The 20,097-nt window shown below is 34.7% G+C and overlaps 3 protein-coding genes across 3 annotated transcripts; all 3 read right to left on the reverse strand.

The window, feature by feature from the left end:
* Positions 1–4,303: 4,303 nt before the first annotated feature.
* On the reverse strand, positions 4,304–4,681 carry LOC150027339 (uncharacterized). The gene has a single exon (XM_090303585.1). It carries the CDS (start codon positions 4,611–4,613, stop codon positions 4,380–4,382), a length of 234 nt encoding a protein of 77 aa, XP_090159711.1. The 5' UTR covers positions 4,614–4,681; the 3' UTR covers positions 4,304–4,379.
* A 3,330-nt stretch (positions 4,682–8,011) lies between these two features.
* Positions 8,012–13,444, reverse strand: LOC137833534 (uncharacterized). Its single transcript, XM_068641877.2, has 2 exons — positions 8,802–13,444; positions 8,012–8,690 (listed from the first exon to the last, which is right to left on the reverse strand). The coding sequence occupies exons 1-2, from the start codon at positions 13,442–13,444 to the stop codon at positions 8,012–8,014; spliced, it is 5,322 nt and encodes a 1,773-aa protein (XP_068497978.2).
* A 2,157-nt stretch (positions 13,445–15,601) lies between these two features.
* LOC137831953 (Rab5-interacting family protein) lies at positions 15,602–18,830 on the reverse strand. Its single transcript, XM_068639874.2, has 5 exons — positions 18,678–18,830; positions 17,628–17,764; positions 17,096–17,291; positions 16,277–16,296; positions 15,602–15,838 (listed from the first exon to the last, which is right to left on the reverse strand). The coding sequence occupies exons 2-5, from the start codon at positions 17,735–17,737 to the stop codon at positions 15,808–15,810; spliced, it is 357 nt and encodes a 118-aa protein (XP_068495975.1). The 5' UTR covers positions 17,738–17,764; positions 18,678–18,830; the 3' UTR covers positions 15,602–15,807.
* Between the last annotated feature and the right edge of the window lie 1,267 nt (positions 18,831–20,097).

The raw sequence follows: 20,097 nt of genomic DNA on the forward strand, positions 1-20,097 counted from the left end.
TGGTAAACGATTTATCTTTTGGTTATTTGAATGAAGAAATTTGTTATATACAAAAATTTTGTTGCTTTCACTTTTCAGTTATGTGCGTGGCCGAACCTTTTGAAGCCAACTGTCACTTCACAATATCAAAAGCTGTTACAAGATAAACGATTCAGTTTTTGTATACAATAAAAATATTGCTATTAGTTCTAATTTAATGTACTTAATTATATTTAACAAAGCATTAAAAATACTACATTAATTATATTGATTGCATATACATTATCGTACCATTCGTTATTGACTTAGTATTTTTTTTATAAAAATTTTCATCTTTGCAACTTTATATTTCAATTAAGTTAATATTTTAATAATCTCTCATCGCATGAAAAAATATCATTAACAAATAAAATACAAAAATATGGAAGGAATAGACCAAAACTCATATGTTAACAAAAACGATATATATAGGTAGATTATAATACTCAAAGAATTCTAATAGCAGACTAGATGAAAAGTCTATTATACCAATGAAATGATTCTCTATGAATAATTAGTCAACTTATATTCCATTCACAAAAAATACTAGTAACCATAAACCTGATTGTCCCACAAAAATTAAGACAAATATTTCATCGATTACGAAACATCCACAGAACATTAGTTCTAGCAGTAAATTCAGCACAAATGAAAGCAGAATCACATTTAAGTCAGACATTATCTTTAGAGTTTCCTCAACAACATGTATAACACCATAAAGCTCAGCAACCAAAATAGTCTAAATTTCAAAAAACGCTAAAAAAACACCAATAAACACCAACTTATTGACTTAGTATTTTATAAATATTTATATAGTTTTAATTTATTTAAGTCCTTTAATTTATATATATTTTTAATTATATATTTAATTCTTTTGTTAATAGATGTGATGTAAAATTTTGTATTAATATAAAATGAAATTGTGATTAATATAACATAATAAATAGTTTTATTATTTTTATTAAAAATGTATTAAATAAAAAGGACGAACAAATGACAAATACTTACTTGTTATATTTTATAATATGAAAGTCGTGAAAAATATGACAATCTCGTCATCAATTTTTTTTAATAAAAATAATGTATTACTTCATATTAATTCAATATTCTTTTATATTAATATTAAACTTTTACAACTTTAAACACGTGAAAATAAATAAGTAAAATGACAGACTAAATTAACAATAATATTATCTATTTAATAGGAAAATTAAACAGTAGAAATTCAATTGAAAAATATAATATTTTAAAATATTTAATAAATAAAAATCTAGTAGATATTTAAACTTAAAACTTAATAATATATATATATATATTTAATATTAATTATTTTATATGATGTAATATACTCCCTCTAGTCAGTGTTACACGGCACTTTGATAAAAACAATACAGAAAATAAAATTAAGTGTTAGATTTTCTTATTAGTCATTCACTTTTATTCTAAAATAATTGTTATTATTAAATTAATTAGTTGTATAATACCACTACCAATCCTATGGAATTTTTTAATGATATAAGACTTTTTATTATTTTTTTAATAAAAAAATTAAAATTCAAAGTGAAAGCAGGTATAAAATAGTTCCGAATCAAATATTTTAATCGAAAATTTGAAATTTAATGCTAGGCCTGAGAAATTTCATTAATTTTTTAAGAGTCATATAGTAATATTAAAAGAGAATTAAAAATATACATTTGAATCAATAAATTAAATTGAAAAGATCTTAAAAATAGTTTTAGAGTATAATTAGTATAATAATTAGATAAAAAATTAGTTATTCAGATTTATTTTAAGATTATTATTAAAATCTTAATCTTTTATTATTAAAATAAAATAAAATAAAACTAATATTCTAATCTTAATATCCTAATCAGATAAAAAATCTTAATATTTTATTATCAAAATAAATAAAAAAATTATATAAATATAAAAAAATTAATTATTCAGGTTTCATTTTAATATAATCATCATTTCTCTACAAACTATTATTTTTTTCTCTTATTTTTTTTTATCAGCATTATTTTTTCTCTTATGTTCTATAACCACCTCCTTCATCGACATTAGGGGTCATCATTAGGTTTCTGGTAGTGAGTAAAGTAATATTGTTCAATTAAAATTTTGGTTAGAGTAAGTTCATTTTGTTCATTCTTCCTTTAATTCAGTTTTGAGTTTTATGGTAGTCTTGGGTAAACGTGTTTGCATGTGGTGATTATAGTTTCAGGATTAGTTTATGTTAGTTCAAAGTCCTAGTTATATGTTTGGATCATTGATCAAAATTATGTGGTGTAGGTTAGGCTATCGTGTTTTTCTCCAGGAGTTGAAACTCTTTGTGAGTACGTCTACTTCCAAACAGGTAAGAAAAATTAGTTTTACTTTTTAATATAATCCTATAGTTTAGAAGATTTGTATGTGAAGTTGATGTGATAACAAACTTCAAAATTCTTGTATCGTTTGTTATTGAGTAAATTATAGTGTTTTGATTGAGATTGAATGTGAAAATATAAAGATAATTGATTTTTTTGATTTGGTAAATTACATGTTGGTTGTGGTGTGAAGAAACTATTGAATATGTTTGAATTGTAGTATGAATCATTTAAAGTGTAAACACGGATGAATGTTACTTGTTTGAATTTGAAATTAAATGAATGTGGTTTAGAAATGATTAATGTATAGATATATAAGTTGACTAGGAGTTTAATGAGAATAACGGTCCAACTCTAACAAAGTGATGTTGTTTTGGTCTTATATGTTTAAAAAATAAAAGTTTGAGTTTTGATTTTTCGGTGAAATATTGAAAAATATCATTTTTATGGATTTTTTTTTAATATTTGCATTTAGGCGAGAGATTTTCGCTAAAGTGAAATATTCTCACTCAAGCGAAAATATGACTCTAAAATTTCTTTGTTCTCTTTCCATTTTCACTTAAGTAAGAGGATTGTCACTAAAGTGAGGGGATTCTCACTAAGCGAAAATAGTACTAGAAATGAACTTCCTCTCAGCCTCATTTTCGCTCAAACTAAAAAAAAAATAACTTTGAGATTTGCTTTTAAAAGATTGTTTGATACTTGTTTATTGTTTTAATTAAATTTTAGGATTTTTTATTTATTTATGTATGTAGTTGAAAATAATTAGTTATGTGTTTATGTAATTTATTTTGATATATTTGGAATGAATGGTGTACTTATGTGTAATATGAAAAATGAATTATGTAGATTTGTGACTAAGACATTATTTTTAGAAAAAAAATATTGTGTTGAGATTGTTATGGTGATGTGTTGATTTAGGGTTTAGAATTTATAATAAACAAATTTTAAAAATATTGACTAATACTACAAAGAATTATATACATGTTAATGTGATATTCACTATTGTAAAAATGAACATTCAAATTTAAATAATTATATATTATATATTCATATATATTGTATTTACATTATTTTTTAATTTATACTTGTCATATAAATATTACATTGTAACTATTATTTATTGGAAAGAACAAATGTGTTTAATTTGGGTTATGTTTTTTCACACAAAGATTTTGGCCGGGCACAAATTTGGAGTGAACTGTGAAAGTCCGTTAAATTTAACGTTGACAAAAAAAAATCAAAGAATCTAGAAGTTTTGCGTAATTGTGATGATGACGTGGAGCTTAGTTAGCAGATAAACTCTAGAAACTAACTAAAAACAAAAATTATAATACAAGCAGCTATAACTATTAAAGTTACGTGAGAAAAAATATATAATTGTAAAGAAAACCTTTTTGACAAACAAGAACACATAACTTTTCTTTATAAAATTCTAAATATGTAAACACTATTTTTCTTTATTATAAATAAAAGTAAGATTTTGTTTTTTTTAATACCTCATAGTGCAAAACCTAAGGTTTCTTATCAAAATATGAACCGTCAAACAAATGGTGTGCCATACTAGTTCATATTTGAAAATTAAACCTGTAAGATGAAACTAAACCAATTAAAATATAAGTGTGATATTTTATATTAATATTTTGCATCAGTTGTGTCCTATAAAAAATACTTTGAAAATTAACTTATTAACTTAATAAAATAAATAAACTTTTCAGTGGCAATATTAATATGACAATGTTTTCTGAAATAGTAACAATCAAGCATATTCAAAGAAATAAAAATTAAAAAAAAAACTGGTTTTATCCGTTTGACATTCATGAGGCAGGAACCAAAACAACCCAAAAAGTGATCATAATTCTAAAATTCACAGCACAACACATATAGAAAGGATAAAATTCCGCCACAATAAACCTTAGAAATATTTTAAACTTCAATTCATTTATGAAATATAAAATATATTTATAGAAAAACAAAATAAAATAAATGAGAATGAGATTAGAGAGTACAACCACAACAGATGAAGAAGTAGCAGAGCAAGGCGACCAAAGCTATGGACTCAAGGCCCGTAATCAAGGCCCATACCACGTCATCAACCAACGACAAGTTCCATTGAATCACACTTTCTACGCTCCAATATGACAAGTCCAACGCCGGCCACCGGAAATTCGACCACAGAAGCGACAGGTTTAGCTCCGGCCACCGGAAACTTGACGTGTACCACCACCACATCCTCCTCTCTTCTTCGACCCTTTTTTCTTTTCTCTCCCTCTTATCTTTTGTTCCTTACAATTTCACTTTCAATTGTCATGTTTCTTCTTTATAAGGTGGGGTATGGGAACGACACAAACATAATTAACACGTGTTAACCCCAAAATTCCACTCACCATAATTTTTTTTTCTAATTTTGTGAATTATACTTTCTCATAGTTATTGATAATGTTGTATACATATAAATCTTTGTTGCAAAAATATTTATTACGCTGAAAATATAAAGTAGGTAATTTTAATTTAAACCTTTTACTTTTTAATCGATCTTCGGTATTAATGAAATGAAAAATATTAGCAACACATTCTTTATATACCGATATAGTTCTAGAATTTCATAATAATTATTTATCCCTCCCGTTCTTAGTTTTATTTATATTTTAATGTCTGTTTTTTTTACAGCAATATCGTAATGATTCAAGTTTTTATGGTTAAATCATTTTTTATTTATTTTGAGTTATTGTTAAATCTCAATTGCTTTTTAAGTGCACCTTTTTAAGAAACTAACCATTTTTACGCGATGTTCATTCTAAAGAAAAAATTGTGCCAGAGACTCTTTCACTACTCATTCTTACAAGAAAATTTAGTTGTATTTTACAGACAATAGATAAGTTCTTTGAACTTGAAAGGAAAAAGCACACTACGAAATGATGTTTATATAATAGGTTAGCTTAGATAAAAATTAATGTTAGCTTTAGTTTCATCTTGACGATTTTTAGTGGGAAAAATCTATTACTTTTGTCAATCTTCCATCATTTTTATGTTGGTTTAGTTGAAAAAAATAAATAAAGAGAAAAAGAAAGTGAATAAGAAGAGAAAGATAAAATAGAAATTATTTTATATAAGATACATGTAAGAGAAAATAAATGAAAATAAAAAAGAATAAAAGAAATATAGTTATTAATTTATTACACAGGCAATTATATATTTTATAAATTAATTTTAAATTTTGGTCACAGTTAAAAATGTTCGATGAATAAAAAGTCAAATATTTAACAATTTTTAATGACTAAAGCTATCTAAAGGAAATGAATGCTCAAAAGAATGAAGGAAAACCTTTATATTTAGGATTGTAAATAAATTTGAATATATGAGTATGAAATGAATCCATTCCAATATTAATAGAAATTATACGAGTGGATTAGGTATTGTACCTGTATGGATATTGGGGACTGAGTAATGTTGATCCACGTCGATACAAGGTGTCTTCTTCACTCTTGGTTGTCCTATTCTTCAAGTCTTCTTTCTCTTCGCGTGCTTCGGCCGGCCGGCGGGGGTACCTGCGATTGCACTCCGACGCTCAAGTCAGCGATGGTGCTCAAGTGAGAATTCTCTGATAGTATGGAAAACGTACCTTTTCCCCCTTTTCAGAAGTCCCTTTAGTAGGTTGACCTGGGCCTTGGCCATGTGGGCCAATCAGTTGATGGTTAGAGACATGCTTAGTGGTCTTTGGGTCGTGCCTGGTGGTTTCCTGAAAACCAGGGGAGTGGTCTAGAGAACGTGTTTTTACTTCGTCAATGGTTGTTATAACTGCTCTTTTCTACACGTGTAACCACGTTCTGGATTAAATTAGATTTATTCGACATAAACCATTCGGTCGTCCGGCTAGAGGTCATGGAAGGACGAAGAGTCGTATAAGACGCAGGGGTTTTTGTAATAATTTTACCATGAGAATCCTGCGGTCGTCCGGTGCCGACCGGTACACTTGCCCCCCAGGCTCGAGGTCATGGAAGGACGAAGAGTCGTATAAGACGCAGGGGTTTTTGTAATAATTTTACCATGAGAATCCTGCGGTCGTCCGGTGCCGACCGGTACACTTGCCCCCCAGGCTCGAGGTCATGGAAGGACGAAGAGTCGTATAAGGCTCAGGGGGTTATTGAAACAATGCGTGATAGCTGGCATCATTAATATGTGGCAGAGATGTGATGCATGGATGGTCGTGAATTAACTACCGTGTAGGCTCCCTACGCGGGAACTGATAGCCCTTTACGGGTCGTCCAAGCAGTGGGTGGATCTAAATGGTGAGCACCTTCTTCTTGCGGTCGTTCGGCTGATAGCATATTTGTATCTTACCTTCGTGTTTGTGGTGCAGAAATTGTTGAGTGCTCAAGTTGAACAGCTGCGAGGGTTCATGTTGCGCATCAACGAAGAGTCATTCAGGCAGGGAGTTCGGCAGGTCGCCTTTTTCCATGGGGTGCCGGACGACGATGAGCGATACGACTCGAACATGGATGTTGTGGGCGGCCGTCTGATGCCTCTGGGGGACGAGGAGGCCGAAGAGATGCCACGTGCAGATGATACCGTACCGCCGGAGGAGTCGATGCAACCGGATGACACCCTTGATATTGTTTAATATTTTCATTACCTGGGCCCGGGGTGTGGGCTAAAGACAATTTTATTGCTTTGTGGCGTGTTTTGAACTATTTTACTTTTTGCTATCGAATTTATTTTCATGTTGCTACTACCACGCAATTTAATACCGGACGACGGTGCTTTGATGAAGAATTTGATGTCGCGCGTAACTTGGACATTTATATATAATTTAATTGAATTTCTGACTAAGGTAATTTAATTGAATTTCTGACCGAGTGAACGGTTAGTTAATTTAATTGAATTTCTGACCAAGATTGGTGAATAACGTTTAAGTTACAATTCGGATAACTTTCGTTATATCTTCCGATCGAATGAACGGTGAATTAATTGAATTTCTGACCAAGATTTTGTGAATAACGTTTAAGTTATAATTCGGATAACTTTCGTTATATCTTTCGACCGAATGAACGGTGAATTAATTGAATTTCTGACCAAGATTGGTGAATAACGTTTAAGTTATGATTCAGATAACTTTAGTTATGTATTCCGACCGAATGAACGGTGAATTAATTGAATTTCTGACCAAGATTGGTGAATAACGTTTAAGTTATGATTCGGATAACTTTCGTTATGTATTCCGACCGAATGAACGGTGAATTAATTGAATTTCTGACCAAGATTGGTGAATAACGTTTAAGTTATGATTCGGATAACTTTCGTTATGTATTCTGACCGAATGAACGGTGAATTAATTGAATTTCTGACCAAGATTGGTGAATAACGTTTAAGTTATGATTCGGATAACTTTCGTTATGTATTCCGACCGAATGAACGGTGAATTAATTGAATTTCTGACCAAGATTGGTGAATAACGTTTAAGTTATGATTCGGATAACTTTCGTTATGTATTCCGACCGAATGAACGGTGAATTAATTGAATTTCTGACCAAGATTGGTGATTTAAAGTGCCTCGTTAAAACCTTCTCGGTAGAAAACCCTGCTTAGGGATAAAACTACCGAGCGAGGAAAGAGTGCACTAAGTTTATTCATCAACTGTAATAGAATTTGAGATGCGTGGCATTCCACGTTCTCGGTACAGATTTTCCTGACAAATATTCTAAGTAATAAGCTCCTCCTGTTGCTGTGTCGGAGATGCGGAACGGACCTTCCCAATTGCTTGAAAACTTTCCTCCGTCCTTCCGGGCGTCGCTGCGCATGCGCCAAACTAGATCTCCTTTCTGATAGCTTCGTGGCTTCACTTTGGAGTTGTACCTTCGTGCTGCTCGTATCTTGCATGCTTCTTCCCTTATCTTGCATTTGTCCCTTAATTCATTGATGAGGTCGAGGCCGACTAGTAGACTTTCCTTGTTTAAGTCTAGGTCTAACGTCTGTCGGCGTAGTGAAGGCTCGCCGATTTCGACCGGAATCATGGCTTCTGTGCCGTACGTCAGGCTATAAGGTGTTTCTTGAGTTGTTGACTGGGGAGTACAACGATAAGCCCACAGAACCTCTAACAATTCTTCAGTCCAATTTCCCTTGGACGGGCCAAGTCTCTTCTTTAACTCATTGAGAATAACTTTGTTGGCGGCTTCCGCCTGACCGTTGGTTTGAGGGTGTTCGACCGAACTCGTTATATGTTTGATGTGAAGTTTCTCATAGAATTCAGCTAGCCCACGGTCGGTGAACTGTCGACCGTTGTCTGTGATAATGATCTGAGGTAGGCCGAACCTGCAGACAATGTTTTTTCACACAAAGCTTTGTACGTTCCGGGCGGTGATGGCTGTTAGTGGTTCAGCCTCAATCCATTTGGTAAAGTAATCTATACCCACCAGTAGGAACTTGCATTGCCCTTTTCCGGGTGTGAAAGGTCCGATAATATCCATTCCCCATTTCACGAACGGCCAAGGGGATAGGATGTAGTGCAAGTGTTCTGGTTTTTGGTGCAATAAGGTGCCGAACTCTTGACATTTCACGCACTTTTGAACGTATTCAGTGCAGTCTCCCTGTAAGGTCGGCCAGTAGTATCCTGCTCTTAGAATTTTGGCGGACATAGTCCGCGCTCCTGAATGGGTTCCGCATATCCCTTCGTGTAACTCGGTCATTACATAAGTGACTTGTTCTGGACCAAGGCATTTTAGGAGGGGACGGGAATACCCTCTCCTGTAAAGATCTTCGCCAATCAGTATGTATCGGGCGGCTTGTAACTTCATCGTTTTCTCCAAATGTGGATCGCATACACCATCGGTAAGATATTGTTTTATGGGAGTCATCCAGTTAGGTTGGGTGTCAGTCGCCATGCATTCTTCGGTACCAACACTTGGTTTAGCCAGGGTCACGTGTATGGCCGACCGGTGGACGCCTTTCTTTTTTAGGGTAGCCAATCTCGATAGAGCGTCCGCCCTAGTATTATTTTCCCTCCGTACGTGTTGGAAGGAGATTTCTTTGAACCTGTTTAGAAGATTTTTTACGAAATGAAAATACTGTTGGAGTAATGTTTCTCTTACCTCATACTCCCCTGTAAGTTGTCCGACGACTAGACGGGAGTCGCTTTTACAAGTTATATTTGTTATCTCCAATTCAATCGCCAGATGCAAACCTGCGATTATAGCTTCGTATTCGGCTTGATTATTGGAAGTTTTAAATTCAAATTTCATGGCTTGTTCGACAACAATCTCCCCTGGTCCTTCAAGTACAACTCCTGCTCCGGACGAACGACTGTTAGATGACCCATCTACGTATAGTGTCCATCGGGGAGTCCGTTCGGTCGGATAGGGAGTGAGTTCTGCTGTGAAGTCGGCGAGGGCTTGGGACTTGATGGCTCCCCTGGGTTGGTATTCGATGTGGAATTCTGACAGTTCGACTGCCCAACCTATCATTCGTCCGGCGAGGTCAGGTTTGGTGAGAATCTTCATAATGGGATAGTTAGTCCTAACAATGACCTTGTGATTTTGGAAATACATCCGCATCCGTCGTGCGGTAATGACCAAAGCGAAGGCAACTTTTTCGACCATTTGGTACCGGGTTTCTGCGTCATGTAAGACTCGACTTACAAAATATACTGGTCGTTCTTCCGCTTCAATTTCTTGTACCAGAGCGGAACTCACCGCTTCATTGGAGACGGCGAGGTAGACCACAATGGGTTCCCGTGCGTTCGGTTTCTGGATGACCGGTGGAGATGCCAGAAATGCTTTTAACTGTTGGAAATTTTGTTCACATTCATCTGTCCATTCAAATTTACTTGTCTTCTTCAGAAGTTTTATGATGGGTCTCGTTCGTTCGGCAAGCTTGGGTACGAATCGAGACAACGAAGTGAGACGGCCGACTAGTCTCTGGATCTCTTTGAGTCCGTTGGGACTTCGCATTTCGGTGATTGCCTTGCATTTTTCTGGATTAGCCTCTATACCCCGATGTGTGAGCATGAAGCCTAAGAACTTCCCCCCTTCTACGCCGAACGCGCACTTCTCCGGGTTTAAACGCATGCGGTATTGACGCAAGGCTTGAAAAACCTCTTTTAAGTCAGAAACATGTTGTTCGCAAGAGTCTGATTTGACGACGATGTCGTCAACGTATACTTCTACATTCCGACCGATCATGTCGTGGAATACGTGATCCATGAGTCGCTGGTATGTGGCTCCTGCATTCTTGAGGCCGAACGGCATGACTTCATAGAAGAAATTATCAGAATCTGTTCTAAACGCGGTTTTTTCTCGATCACGGTGGTACATTTGTATTTGATTGTAACCTGAATAAGCATCAAGGAAACTTAAGATTTGATGACCGGCTGCACCGTCGACCAGCCGGTCGATAGTAGGTAGAGGATACGAGTCCTTTGGGCACGCCTTGTTAAGGTCTGTGTAGTCTACGCACATTCTCCATTTTCCATTCGTCTTTTTTACCATCACTACATTGGCTAGCCATGTCGTATAGTGGGCCTTTTGAATAAAACCAGCTTGGATTAGCTTGTCGGTTTCTTCTCGTGCGGCTTTGCGCCGTTCTTCACCTAGTTTCCTTTTCTTTTGAGCGATCGGCCTGGCCTCTGTATAAACAGACAATCGATGGGTAATCACATCTGATTTTACCCCTGGCATGTCTGCGGCCGTCCAGGCGAAAAGATCAGCGTTCTTTGTTAATGTTTTACCGATCGTCTCTCGGTCGTCTGGTTTGAGGGATGTTCCCATGTATGTTTTCCGGTCTTTGTCCCGAAGGAATATGGGTTGAAGATCTTCTCCTGCTTCCATTCGGGGATCATCCAGTCGAGGATCTAGATCGACTAAAGCGACCAAGTGTCTTCTAGATTCTCTTCCTCTGGAGCGTCTTTCTGTTGACCGACCTCTTCGCTCTGTGGTCCGTTCGGCTGACGTGGTATAAAGCCTTCGGGTCGGCTCCACCTTCAGGCTAGCTACATAACACTCTCGTGCTGTCTTCTGGTCTACATGCACGGTTGCTATATCTCCATTGACCGAGGGGAACTTCATAGCTAAATGAGGAGTTGAGACAATGGCTTTCAATCTGTTGATAGATGGTCGACCGAGCAAAATATTGTACGATGTATTGGCATTAACGAGTAGATATCGTATGTTGATGGTCTTGCTGAGGTAATCATCCCCGAACGTGGTGTATAGATCGATAAATCCTTTCGTATCCACTCTTTCCCCTGAGAAACCAACTATCTGCTCGTTGTAGGGTTGTATCTCTGCTTCTGGAATCTTCATTTTCTTAAACGTTTCCCAATATAGGATGTCGACCGAGCTACCCTGATCTACCAAAACTTTTGCAATTGCAAATTTATCTATCTCCACAGTTATTACCATGGGGTCATCTTGAGATGGATCGATTGCTGTGAAGTCTTCGTCAGTGAAAGTGATTGGTGGTATATGCGGTCGGCGTTGCGTGGGAGTCGAATGAACGGATTGAATTGCTCTCAAATGTTTTTTTCTTGCTGAATTAGAGCATCCTCCACCCGCAAAGCCACCTGCAATGTAATTAATTTCTTGAGGGGGCTGACCGAGCGACACCGGTCCAGCGATTGTATTGATGACTGTGCGAACTTTTTGTTTAGTTCGACTTCTACGTTCAGGGCTTTCGCTTTTAGGCCTCGTTCGTCTGATCGGACTTTCGCTTCTTTTTCTTCTGTTTGAACGATAGTGGTTGTCACGGGTCCGGTCGTCTCTTCGTCCCGAACGTTCGCGGGGATCATGATCACGCTGGGGTGACCTGGGTGCAGTGATGGTGGTTTTCACGAACTTGCGCAGATGACCGGCCTGGACGAGCTCTTCAATTTTATCTTTCAGTGCTTGGCATCCTTCGGTCGTGTGGCCATAGTTACGATGGTATTGGCAATGTTTACTGGTGTCGGCATTGGGAGGGGTTTGTGATGGCCTCAATGTCGGAATCAATTCAATCTGCAGTGCTTCGTCGAGAACCTTACCCCTTGGTACAATCAAGGGAGTGTAGTTGTGGAAACGGGGTCCCCCATTGGGGCGATGTCGTTCTCGGTCGGTCGGTATTGTGGGGGGACGAATTCCTTTGCTCTTGTCCGTGTTCTCAGCATAAGTTTTTCGATGATAGTCAATATGTTCTTCTATCTGCATGAACTTTGTTGCTCTTGTTCTTAATTCATCCATATTGCACGGAGGTCGTTTGATAAGGCTTTCAGTGAACCTTCCTGGTAGTATGGCCGAGACCAAATGATGCATGGCTATTTCTGGATTAAGATTACGAATGTTCATACACACTTTGCTAAATCTGTTCATGAATGTTCTCAATGATTCTCCCCTTTCTTGTTTGACATTTAGAAGAGACATGGAGGATGTCCGATGAGGTCTACTTGTGGCGTATTGCGTGGTGAACTTCAATTCCAAAGCGTCGAAGCTTGCAATGGAATTGGGTGGAAGGTCCGAAAACCATCCAAGGGGGCCTTCCCTGAGAGAGGTGGGGAAGACTTTACACCATACCGTTCGGTCGGTCGTGTAAAGGGTCATTTGAGTTCTAAATATATTCAGATGTTCGTCTGGGTCTGTGGAACCGTCGTAAAGGTTTATCGTTAGGCCCCTCCACTTGTCAGGGAGAGGAGTGGCTATGATGTCATCAGTGAACGGATGGCCTTTCGGGTTTGCTACCTCGTTTGGGGTTACTGGCTTCACACTCTGACGGGTGTGTTGAACGAGTGACGTGTGAGGTATAGCCTGGGCTATTGTTCTTGTTCCTGATTGGAACGGTGATGGAGAAGGTGCACGTGAATGCCCTTCGCGTTCAGATTGCTCAAGTCTATCCAACAATCTCTTGTTCTGTTCTTTCAATTGTGCTATCTCCTCTGCGTGTTGTTGACGCTCTTCTTCTCGTCTTTTCCTTTCTTCATCCTGGCGAAGTTGATCGATGACTCCTTTTTGGAGTAACTCCTGCATCTGAATCTGGAGGGTTTGTAGTATGGTCCTATGCTCTTCAGAGATATCATTGTTGTTGTTGTTTGCCGTTGAGCCCATCTTCAAGCGTTGGGATCTTTGGGTCTGGAAATAATGATTACTCGGCCCCACAGTGGGCGCCAATTGTACCTGTATGGATATTGGGGACTGAGTAATGTTGATCCACGTCGATACAAGGTGTCTTCTTCACTCTTGGTTGTCCTATTCTTCAAGTCTTCTTTCTCTTCGCGTGCTTCGGCCGGCCGGCGGGGGTACCTGCGATTGCACTCCGACGCTCAAGTCAGCGATGGTGCTCAAGTGAGAATTCTCTGATAGTATGGAAAACGTACCTTTTCCCCCTTTTCAGAAGTCCCTTTAGTAGGTTGACCTGGGCCTTGGCCATGTGGGCCAATCAGTTGATGGTTAGAGACATGCTTAGTGGTCTTTGGGTCGTGCCTGGTGGTTTCCTGAAAACCAGGGGAGTGGTCTAGAGAACGTGTTTTTACTTCGTCAATGGTTGTTATAACTGCTCTTTTCTACACGTGTAACCACGTTCTGGATTAAATTAGATTTATTCGACATAAACCATTCGGTCGTCCGGCTAGAGGTCATGGAAGGACGAAGAGTCGTATAAGACGCAGGGGTTTTTGTAATAATTTTACCATGAGAATCCTGCGGTCGTCCGGTGCCGACCGGTACACTTGCCCCCCAGGCTCGAGGTCATGGAAGGACGAAGAGTCGTATAAGACGCAGGGGTTTTTGTAATAATTTTACCATGAGAATCCTGCGGTCGTCCGGTGCCGACCGGTACAGGTATGAATGTGAATATATGTTTGATATTTTAAATTGGATATATAGATAGTTATTAAACTACAATTAATTTATGTAATATTTCATTTTAAATTTTTGTAATTATAATTTTTTATTAATACAAATAAAATATATTTTTTAATATTGAATTATTCACAATATCACTATTTTTTATAAAAAATATTTAATAAATATTTAAGCAAGTATAACTAGAACTAAATATATCCCTTATCTAACAAAATATGAAAAATATGAAAGAAACATACATTTTACCTCAACAGCAAAAAAAAATATATAATCAAAGTAGAACTCCTTTATTATGTTTTTTTGTTTATAAAAATTTTATTATATTTTTTTTATATAAAAGTTTTCACAACTTCACGTCTCAAACAACTCTTTCATTATGTTATCATTCCTATTTTTATATAAATTTTATGGAAAATAAATATATATATAAAATTCACATTTTTTTTATTCTCAAATTTTCTCATTTGTTTTATCCTTCCACGCATTTCATCCCTTGATAAAATATCCTTTTTGGTTCTATTTTTTATAATTATAAAAATCAAGTTTGACGCCTTATTTTATTTAAAAGATTCAAATTAAATTCTACTGATATAAACCACAATAAATTGTAAAACAATACCAATAATAGTTATAATATTTATCTTTATTTGGACCAGTAGGTGTCGGTGATTTCCATGTGGACTGGCAGGTGTCCTCCACCTAACTAGAGTGACTTTCACCCGTTTCTCTCAATCCTCTGGGTTCAATTCTCACCGATATCTGCTTACATTTACATTAATCAGATGCATTTCTAAAATGATTAAAAAAGTTCCTCTTATATGCGTCTTTTTGCATTGTAATTCTAGTTCCTACTCATCAAATTCACAGGTTAAGAATTAAAACGCACATAGAATCTAGCTAGGTATAGGCTTCACCAGCATTTTAGCAGTTCCTCAGTTTTAAATAGAAACAATAATTAAACAAATATTATTGTCATCTATATTTATTTTATTTAAAAATCCTTAGAGTCTCATATTCTTTCGTGATAATTAAAGAATCATGACAGATTTAATATAAAAAAACTCTAAATGTTTACAGGCAATTAACCAAAAATATGATAAAATTAAATGATCTAGAAACAAGTTAAAATTTGAAGAAAACTACAATCTCAGAGCAAAATTTGATATTATAGGCAATAAGTTTTGAACATTATATCCACAACAATTTCATAAACTTAATTTGTTACTATTTTGAATTAAAAAAATGTAAAGTTTTAAGTGAAAGAAAATAATGAAACGACTTTTATAATAATTAAATATAGATTAAATGTACAGAATTAAATTCACAGTTCCGTTATTATAGAAGGACTAGCAGTTTAATTGTACAATAAGCCTAAATTAAAAAATTGACGAAATTGCAATCTATCAGTTAACAAACTTCTCGCTTGAGATACTATTTTAAATAATACATAAACAGACAAAATTCTGGTAGTAAATCTCAATTTAGAAACGGGAATATCATGAAAAGCTATCTAGTAATTGTAGAATGCAACTGAATTACAGTAAGGATCAATAGCAGCTACGGTTGTCCAAATAGTCTTCACTTGAAACATGTGCACATTCCATCTATCAAAATATATGGACAATGTCGTAGGCAAATCTTTATTTTGTCAAAGAACAACATAATGGCAAGAATTTCAACAGAAGAGATGTAGACAGCAAGTTAAATTTTCTAGTGTTGTGTTTTATTGAATGCCAAACTCGAACAACCAGCGTTTAGAACAAACATAGCACAAGTTGAATTAACATGGCAACTGCTGCTCAAGAAACTCGGAAAATTTCATTAGTTTTACTCAACATTTGAAAGTTATTCCTCTTACTAAAACTGGATATTACGAAATTACCCAACCCCCACCAAATCAATTTGTTTTTCATACTTGAAATTGTAAATTAAGTTCTGATTAAATTTAGAAAAACCTTTTCCATTATTCTCGTGTAAGACAAACAAGTGCTCCATTTTTTAACAGATTTTATTGAATTGATTTAACGAATATTCTGTCATAATCCACCACCAAACCATTATTAAAGAGAAGGATACGTCCAAAAGAGCACGAACGACTGCAGAAGTAGAAAAAGAGAAGTTATAATGCTGAACAACCCATACTCAAAAAGTGCTAAACATCAGAGAGAAGAAAAACCCCAAAATAAATCTTATGATCAAATAAGACCAGCAAGACCATATATAGACCTCTCCCAAAATTTCATTATTATAAACATAAAATGCTATTCTTGTATGCAATTTCATCAAACATCAAGGAGCTATTGGACGGCACTGCTCAGCAAGATCAATTCTAATGATATGTTACAGATACATACATAGACCCAACAAAGCTTTTATCTCCAAATATGTCATGTGAAACTGACTTTGAAAAATTCTATAATATTCTTTATTTTATTAAAAGCTAATTCAGCAAGTGTATCTTATGTGAGTGCTTAGTGTACCTTTAATGTTGAAGCATTTTGTTTTAATTAGATTTTGTTCTGAGGTTTGACTTTAGCATCTATATTAGAAAGCTTAAGTGTTCTGCTAGTACACATCGAATGCTATTCCTTGATGTCTTTTGGCTGGAATAGAATGCTTATTGTTTAAGGGAAAACATCTTCCTACACTTGCATTGATATTTAGTGTTTAAGTATAGCACATGGCAATTCCCCTCACCAGTTGGGTATCTTTAGTATATGTGCTTCAAAAGTTTGGCTAATCTAAATTGTTTGTGCCTTTCTACATATGATATTTATTCTGTAGTTGTGTTCATCTCTAACTATCTTATCCAAACTAATTTCTTCTTCAATGAAAAAAACAAACAGTCTCATACACCAAACTGAAAGAAAGATGAAATGAACACAAACAACATACCATTAAGCCACCCAGAAAGCCATCAAGAAGAACTCGATTCCAGGAGTCAAAGTATGTGTGGGTTGAAAAACTTGCTTTCGCAATGAGCCCAAGTGAAGTAAGTGCCATGAGAAGTAAGTAAAACACAAATCCTTTCAAGCCTGTAAATCCCAAAATACCAGCAACAACTCCACCAATTATAGATAAAAATGTTCGGCTGCAAAAGAGACAAAGATTCATTTGTAAACCATAGAGGACATTATATAGGTGTTTGTTTTCATACCCCCACCCCACCCACTCCACTTTTTTCTACTTCAAGTTACATCCATATACCATGGACCCGGATGACTATTTCATACAGATAAAATTAAATGATTTCATCCATACTAAAACTAACACATCAAACAGCTTGGTGACTCGCCATGTTCCATTATCAGGTAAAAAAAGAAAGGGAAGAAAAAACCCTTTCGGTTCAATGGTCCAACCCAAATATAATGTTTCAAGCTAAATTATGTATTCAAAATAATATTCATAACCAATAGCCAAACGAAACCTGTAATAGATAGTTTTCATGTTGCTTTGCATATTCTCAGCATTAAACGTCAGCAACTCATTCACTGCATTGCTTGATTTCTTCTCGGATGAAGCTGAATCTACGGCCATACCTTTCTGCCCTAGTGTAATGTGTTTCTGTAAATAGAAACAGAGTCAAATGATTTTTGGTAGAAATAATATAAATTAAATCATGCAGTTGAATTCTTAATTCAATATCCAGAACACTTGTGCTGAGGTTAACAACAGGTAATTTCAAAGGGATGGTTGAACATAAACAAGACGGATCACAAACTCATGACCACTGACCTAAGTAAGTTGTGTCATTAACAACTAGGACGCTTGACTCACACTCGAACACAAAAGGGGAAAACGAAATTAAAATTAAACAACTGGAACTCAAATCATCCCAAAAGCTAACTATTATAACTCTCAAAATCCCCAAATTATTTAGTTTCAAATTCAGTATACCTCAATGCTACCCATCCCACCGGGACATTCATAATTGGCACATAAACTCCCGTGTCCAAATAAACTTTTGCCATAGAAAATTTAACAGAATAAAGGGGTCAAAATATATAACATCATATCATATCATATAAAGCACAAATTGTCAAGAACAAAAATAAACTAATAGATAATTGCAATTTAATCAAATTAAAAGCTACGATTTAGGGTTTTGTGGCCTATGTAGTTCTGCTAAAATACTCTTTAAACGCGAACATAGAGAATTGAAATCCAACATTCAGCTACGGACACTCGCAATTCACACAAACACCAATGCTAAAGTCTCAGCGCGATGCAGGAAGTGAAACCCGATCAAGTGCGTAAGTTCTGTCATACGGCACACTTGACTACAAATTATTAATTTAGTTCAACAAAGAACCCTAAGAAACACACAGGGCAATCTCTCAATAATCAGCTAAAATCGACTTGGAGTTGCCATTATTTGAATCGAAAATTGTGAATCAAATCCGATCGAACGAAATATCAGCGATTGACAAAAACAACGATACCGGATTTAAGAAACGAACTACCGAAAAACCTTTACCTTCTACTACGCTGTTTGATAAATTGTTGTTGATGCGGTGCGCGAAGAACACACACTTCACACCACTCTTTCGTGTCAATTTTCACAGATCTTCAAAACTTGCAAATACAGGGCGAATCTCCACAATATGATGACACACCGGTGAAATACGATCTGGTACCGTTAGATATATTTATATATTATAGTAATGAACGGTTGTGATATATTATTATACCTGCACCCGGTTGGGTGAAATATATAGGGTTGCATGTTATCTTCTGTTCTGAGAAAGAAATCACCTTTTTTTTAAGTTTTTAAATAATTCAAATTTAATTTTTTTAATTAAATCGTAAATTATTTAAAATAATTTCTGATAAAATAAAATAGTGCAAATTTAAAATTTTGGGTTTCGAATTAAAAAGATAATCTCATTATGATTTAGTTATCTTATATTTGCATTTAAGATATGATTTGAATATTTGAAATTTTTAATGAAGGGACAAAGGACAGAAGTAGATTTATCAGTTAATACTCATTATGATTTGTTATTTGTATCATTAAATATTGTTCTTAATTTGTTGTCCTTTTAATCTATCGTTTTTAATATTCGTAGTATAGCTTAAAGTTCAAATTTTTTAAAAGAAATTATCAATCACAATCGAAATTATTTATAATATATCTAAAATATATTTTGTTTATTAAAAAATATTTATTATAAAATTTAACCATAATGTATTTATATTTTTTTTATTTTTAGTTACATAAATAATATTTATTTTTTGCACAAGATAAAACATTAGTTTTAATAAACTTTTATGTCATGAATTTTATAGTAACTTATATAATATAAATTTGACTCCCCGAACTGAACAAATGAGAGCTTCTTATTAAGTCAAATGAAGTTGCTTTTAAGTGATTTTTTCTTAAGATACATGTCATGTCCTAATCTTATATATTGAATATTTATTTTATTAATTTTGTTTCTTTTAAATAGATTTCTTAATTTTAATTTCAAATGTAATGATTTGATTAAACAACTAAAAAACTGTTTTTTGACCATATATAAACCATTTTCCTTTTGTGTTTATTCAGATACTTCTAAATTTAAGAATTATCAACTATAAAAAAATAATTTTGTATAACAATATAAATTATTTATTTTAAATTTAAAATATAATTTATACTTTGATTAGAAGATGTAGTTTTTACATTTATGTTTTGATGATGAATAATGTAGTAACAAAAGTGTTATTGTTTTTGTGCTTAATTTTGGATTAGACTCTAGACTCTCCAAATAAACTGCATAAGCTTGATTGATTATCTTATCCATGTACATTCATTTTCTCCAAAATATTTATAAAATAATGATCAAGAACTATTTAATCGTTTAAAGAATAAATGCTGCCATGCAAATGCTGCATGTGAGACACGGAGAGTTTTA

Source organism: Phaseolus vulgaris, chromosome 6, assembly GCF_051622355.1.
Source record: "Phaseolus vulgaris cultivar YP4 chromosome 6, ASM5162235v1, whole genome shotgun sequence".
NCBI classification, from domain to species: domain Eukaryota; kingdom Viridiplantae; phylum Streptophyta; class Magnoliopsida; order Fabales; family Fabaceae; genus Phaseolus; species Phaseolus vulgaris.

What these genes read in the sequence shown, in the direction of transcription:
- LOC150027339 (XM_090303585.1), bottom strand. Translation starts at nt 4,613, where the DNA reads ATGTGGTGGTGGTACACGTCAAGTTTCCGGTGGCCGGAGCTAAACCTG.
- LOC137833534 (XM_068641877.2), bottom strand. Translation starts at nt 13,444, where the DNA reads ATGGGCTCAACGGCAAACAACAACAACAATGATATCTCTGAAGAGCAT. An exon ending in CCCGGAAAAGGGCAATGCAA is followed by an intron (nt 8,691 to 8,801) that starts GTTCCTACTGGT and finishes CATTGTCTGCAG; the next exon opens with GTTCGGCCTACCTCAGATCA.
- LOC137831953 (XM_068639874.2), bottom strand. Translation starts at nt 17,737, where the DNA reads ATGGCCGTAGATTCAGCTTCATCCGAGAAGAAATCAAGCAATGCAGTG. An exon ending in ATGAAAACTATCTATTACAG is followed by an intron (nt 17,292 to 17,627) that starts GTTTCGTTTGGC and finishes TCTCTTTTGCAG; the next exon opens with CCGAACATTTTTATCTATAA. An exon ending in GCTTTCTGGGTGGCTTAATG is followed by an intron (nt 16,297 to 17,095) that starts GTATGTTGTTTG and finishes CTACTTCTGCAG; the next exon opens with TCGTTCGTGCTCTTTTGGAC.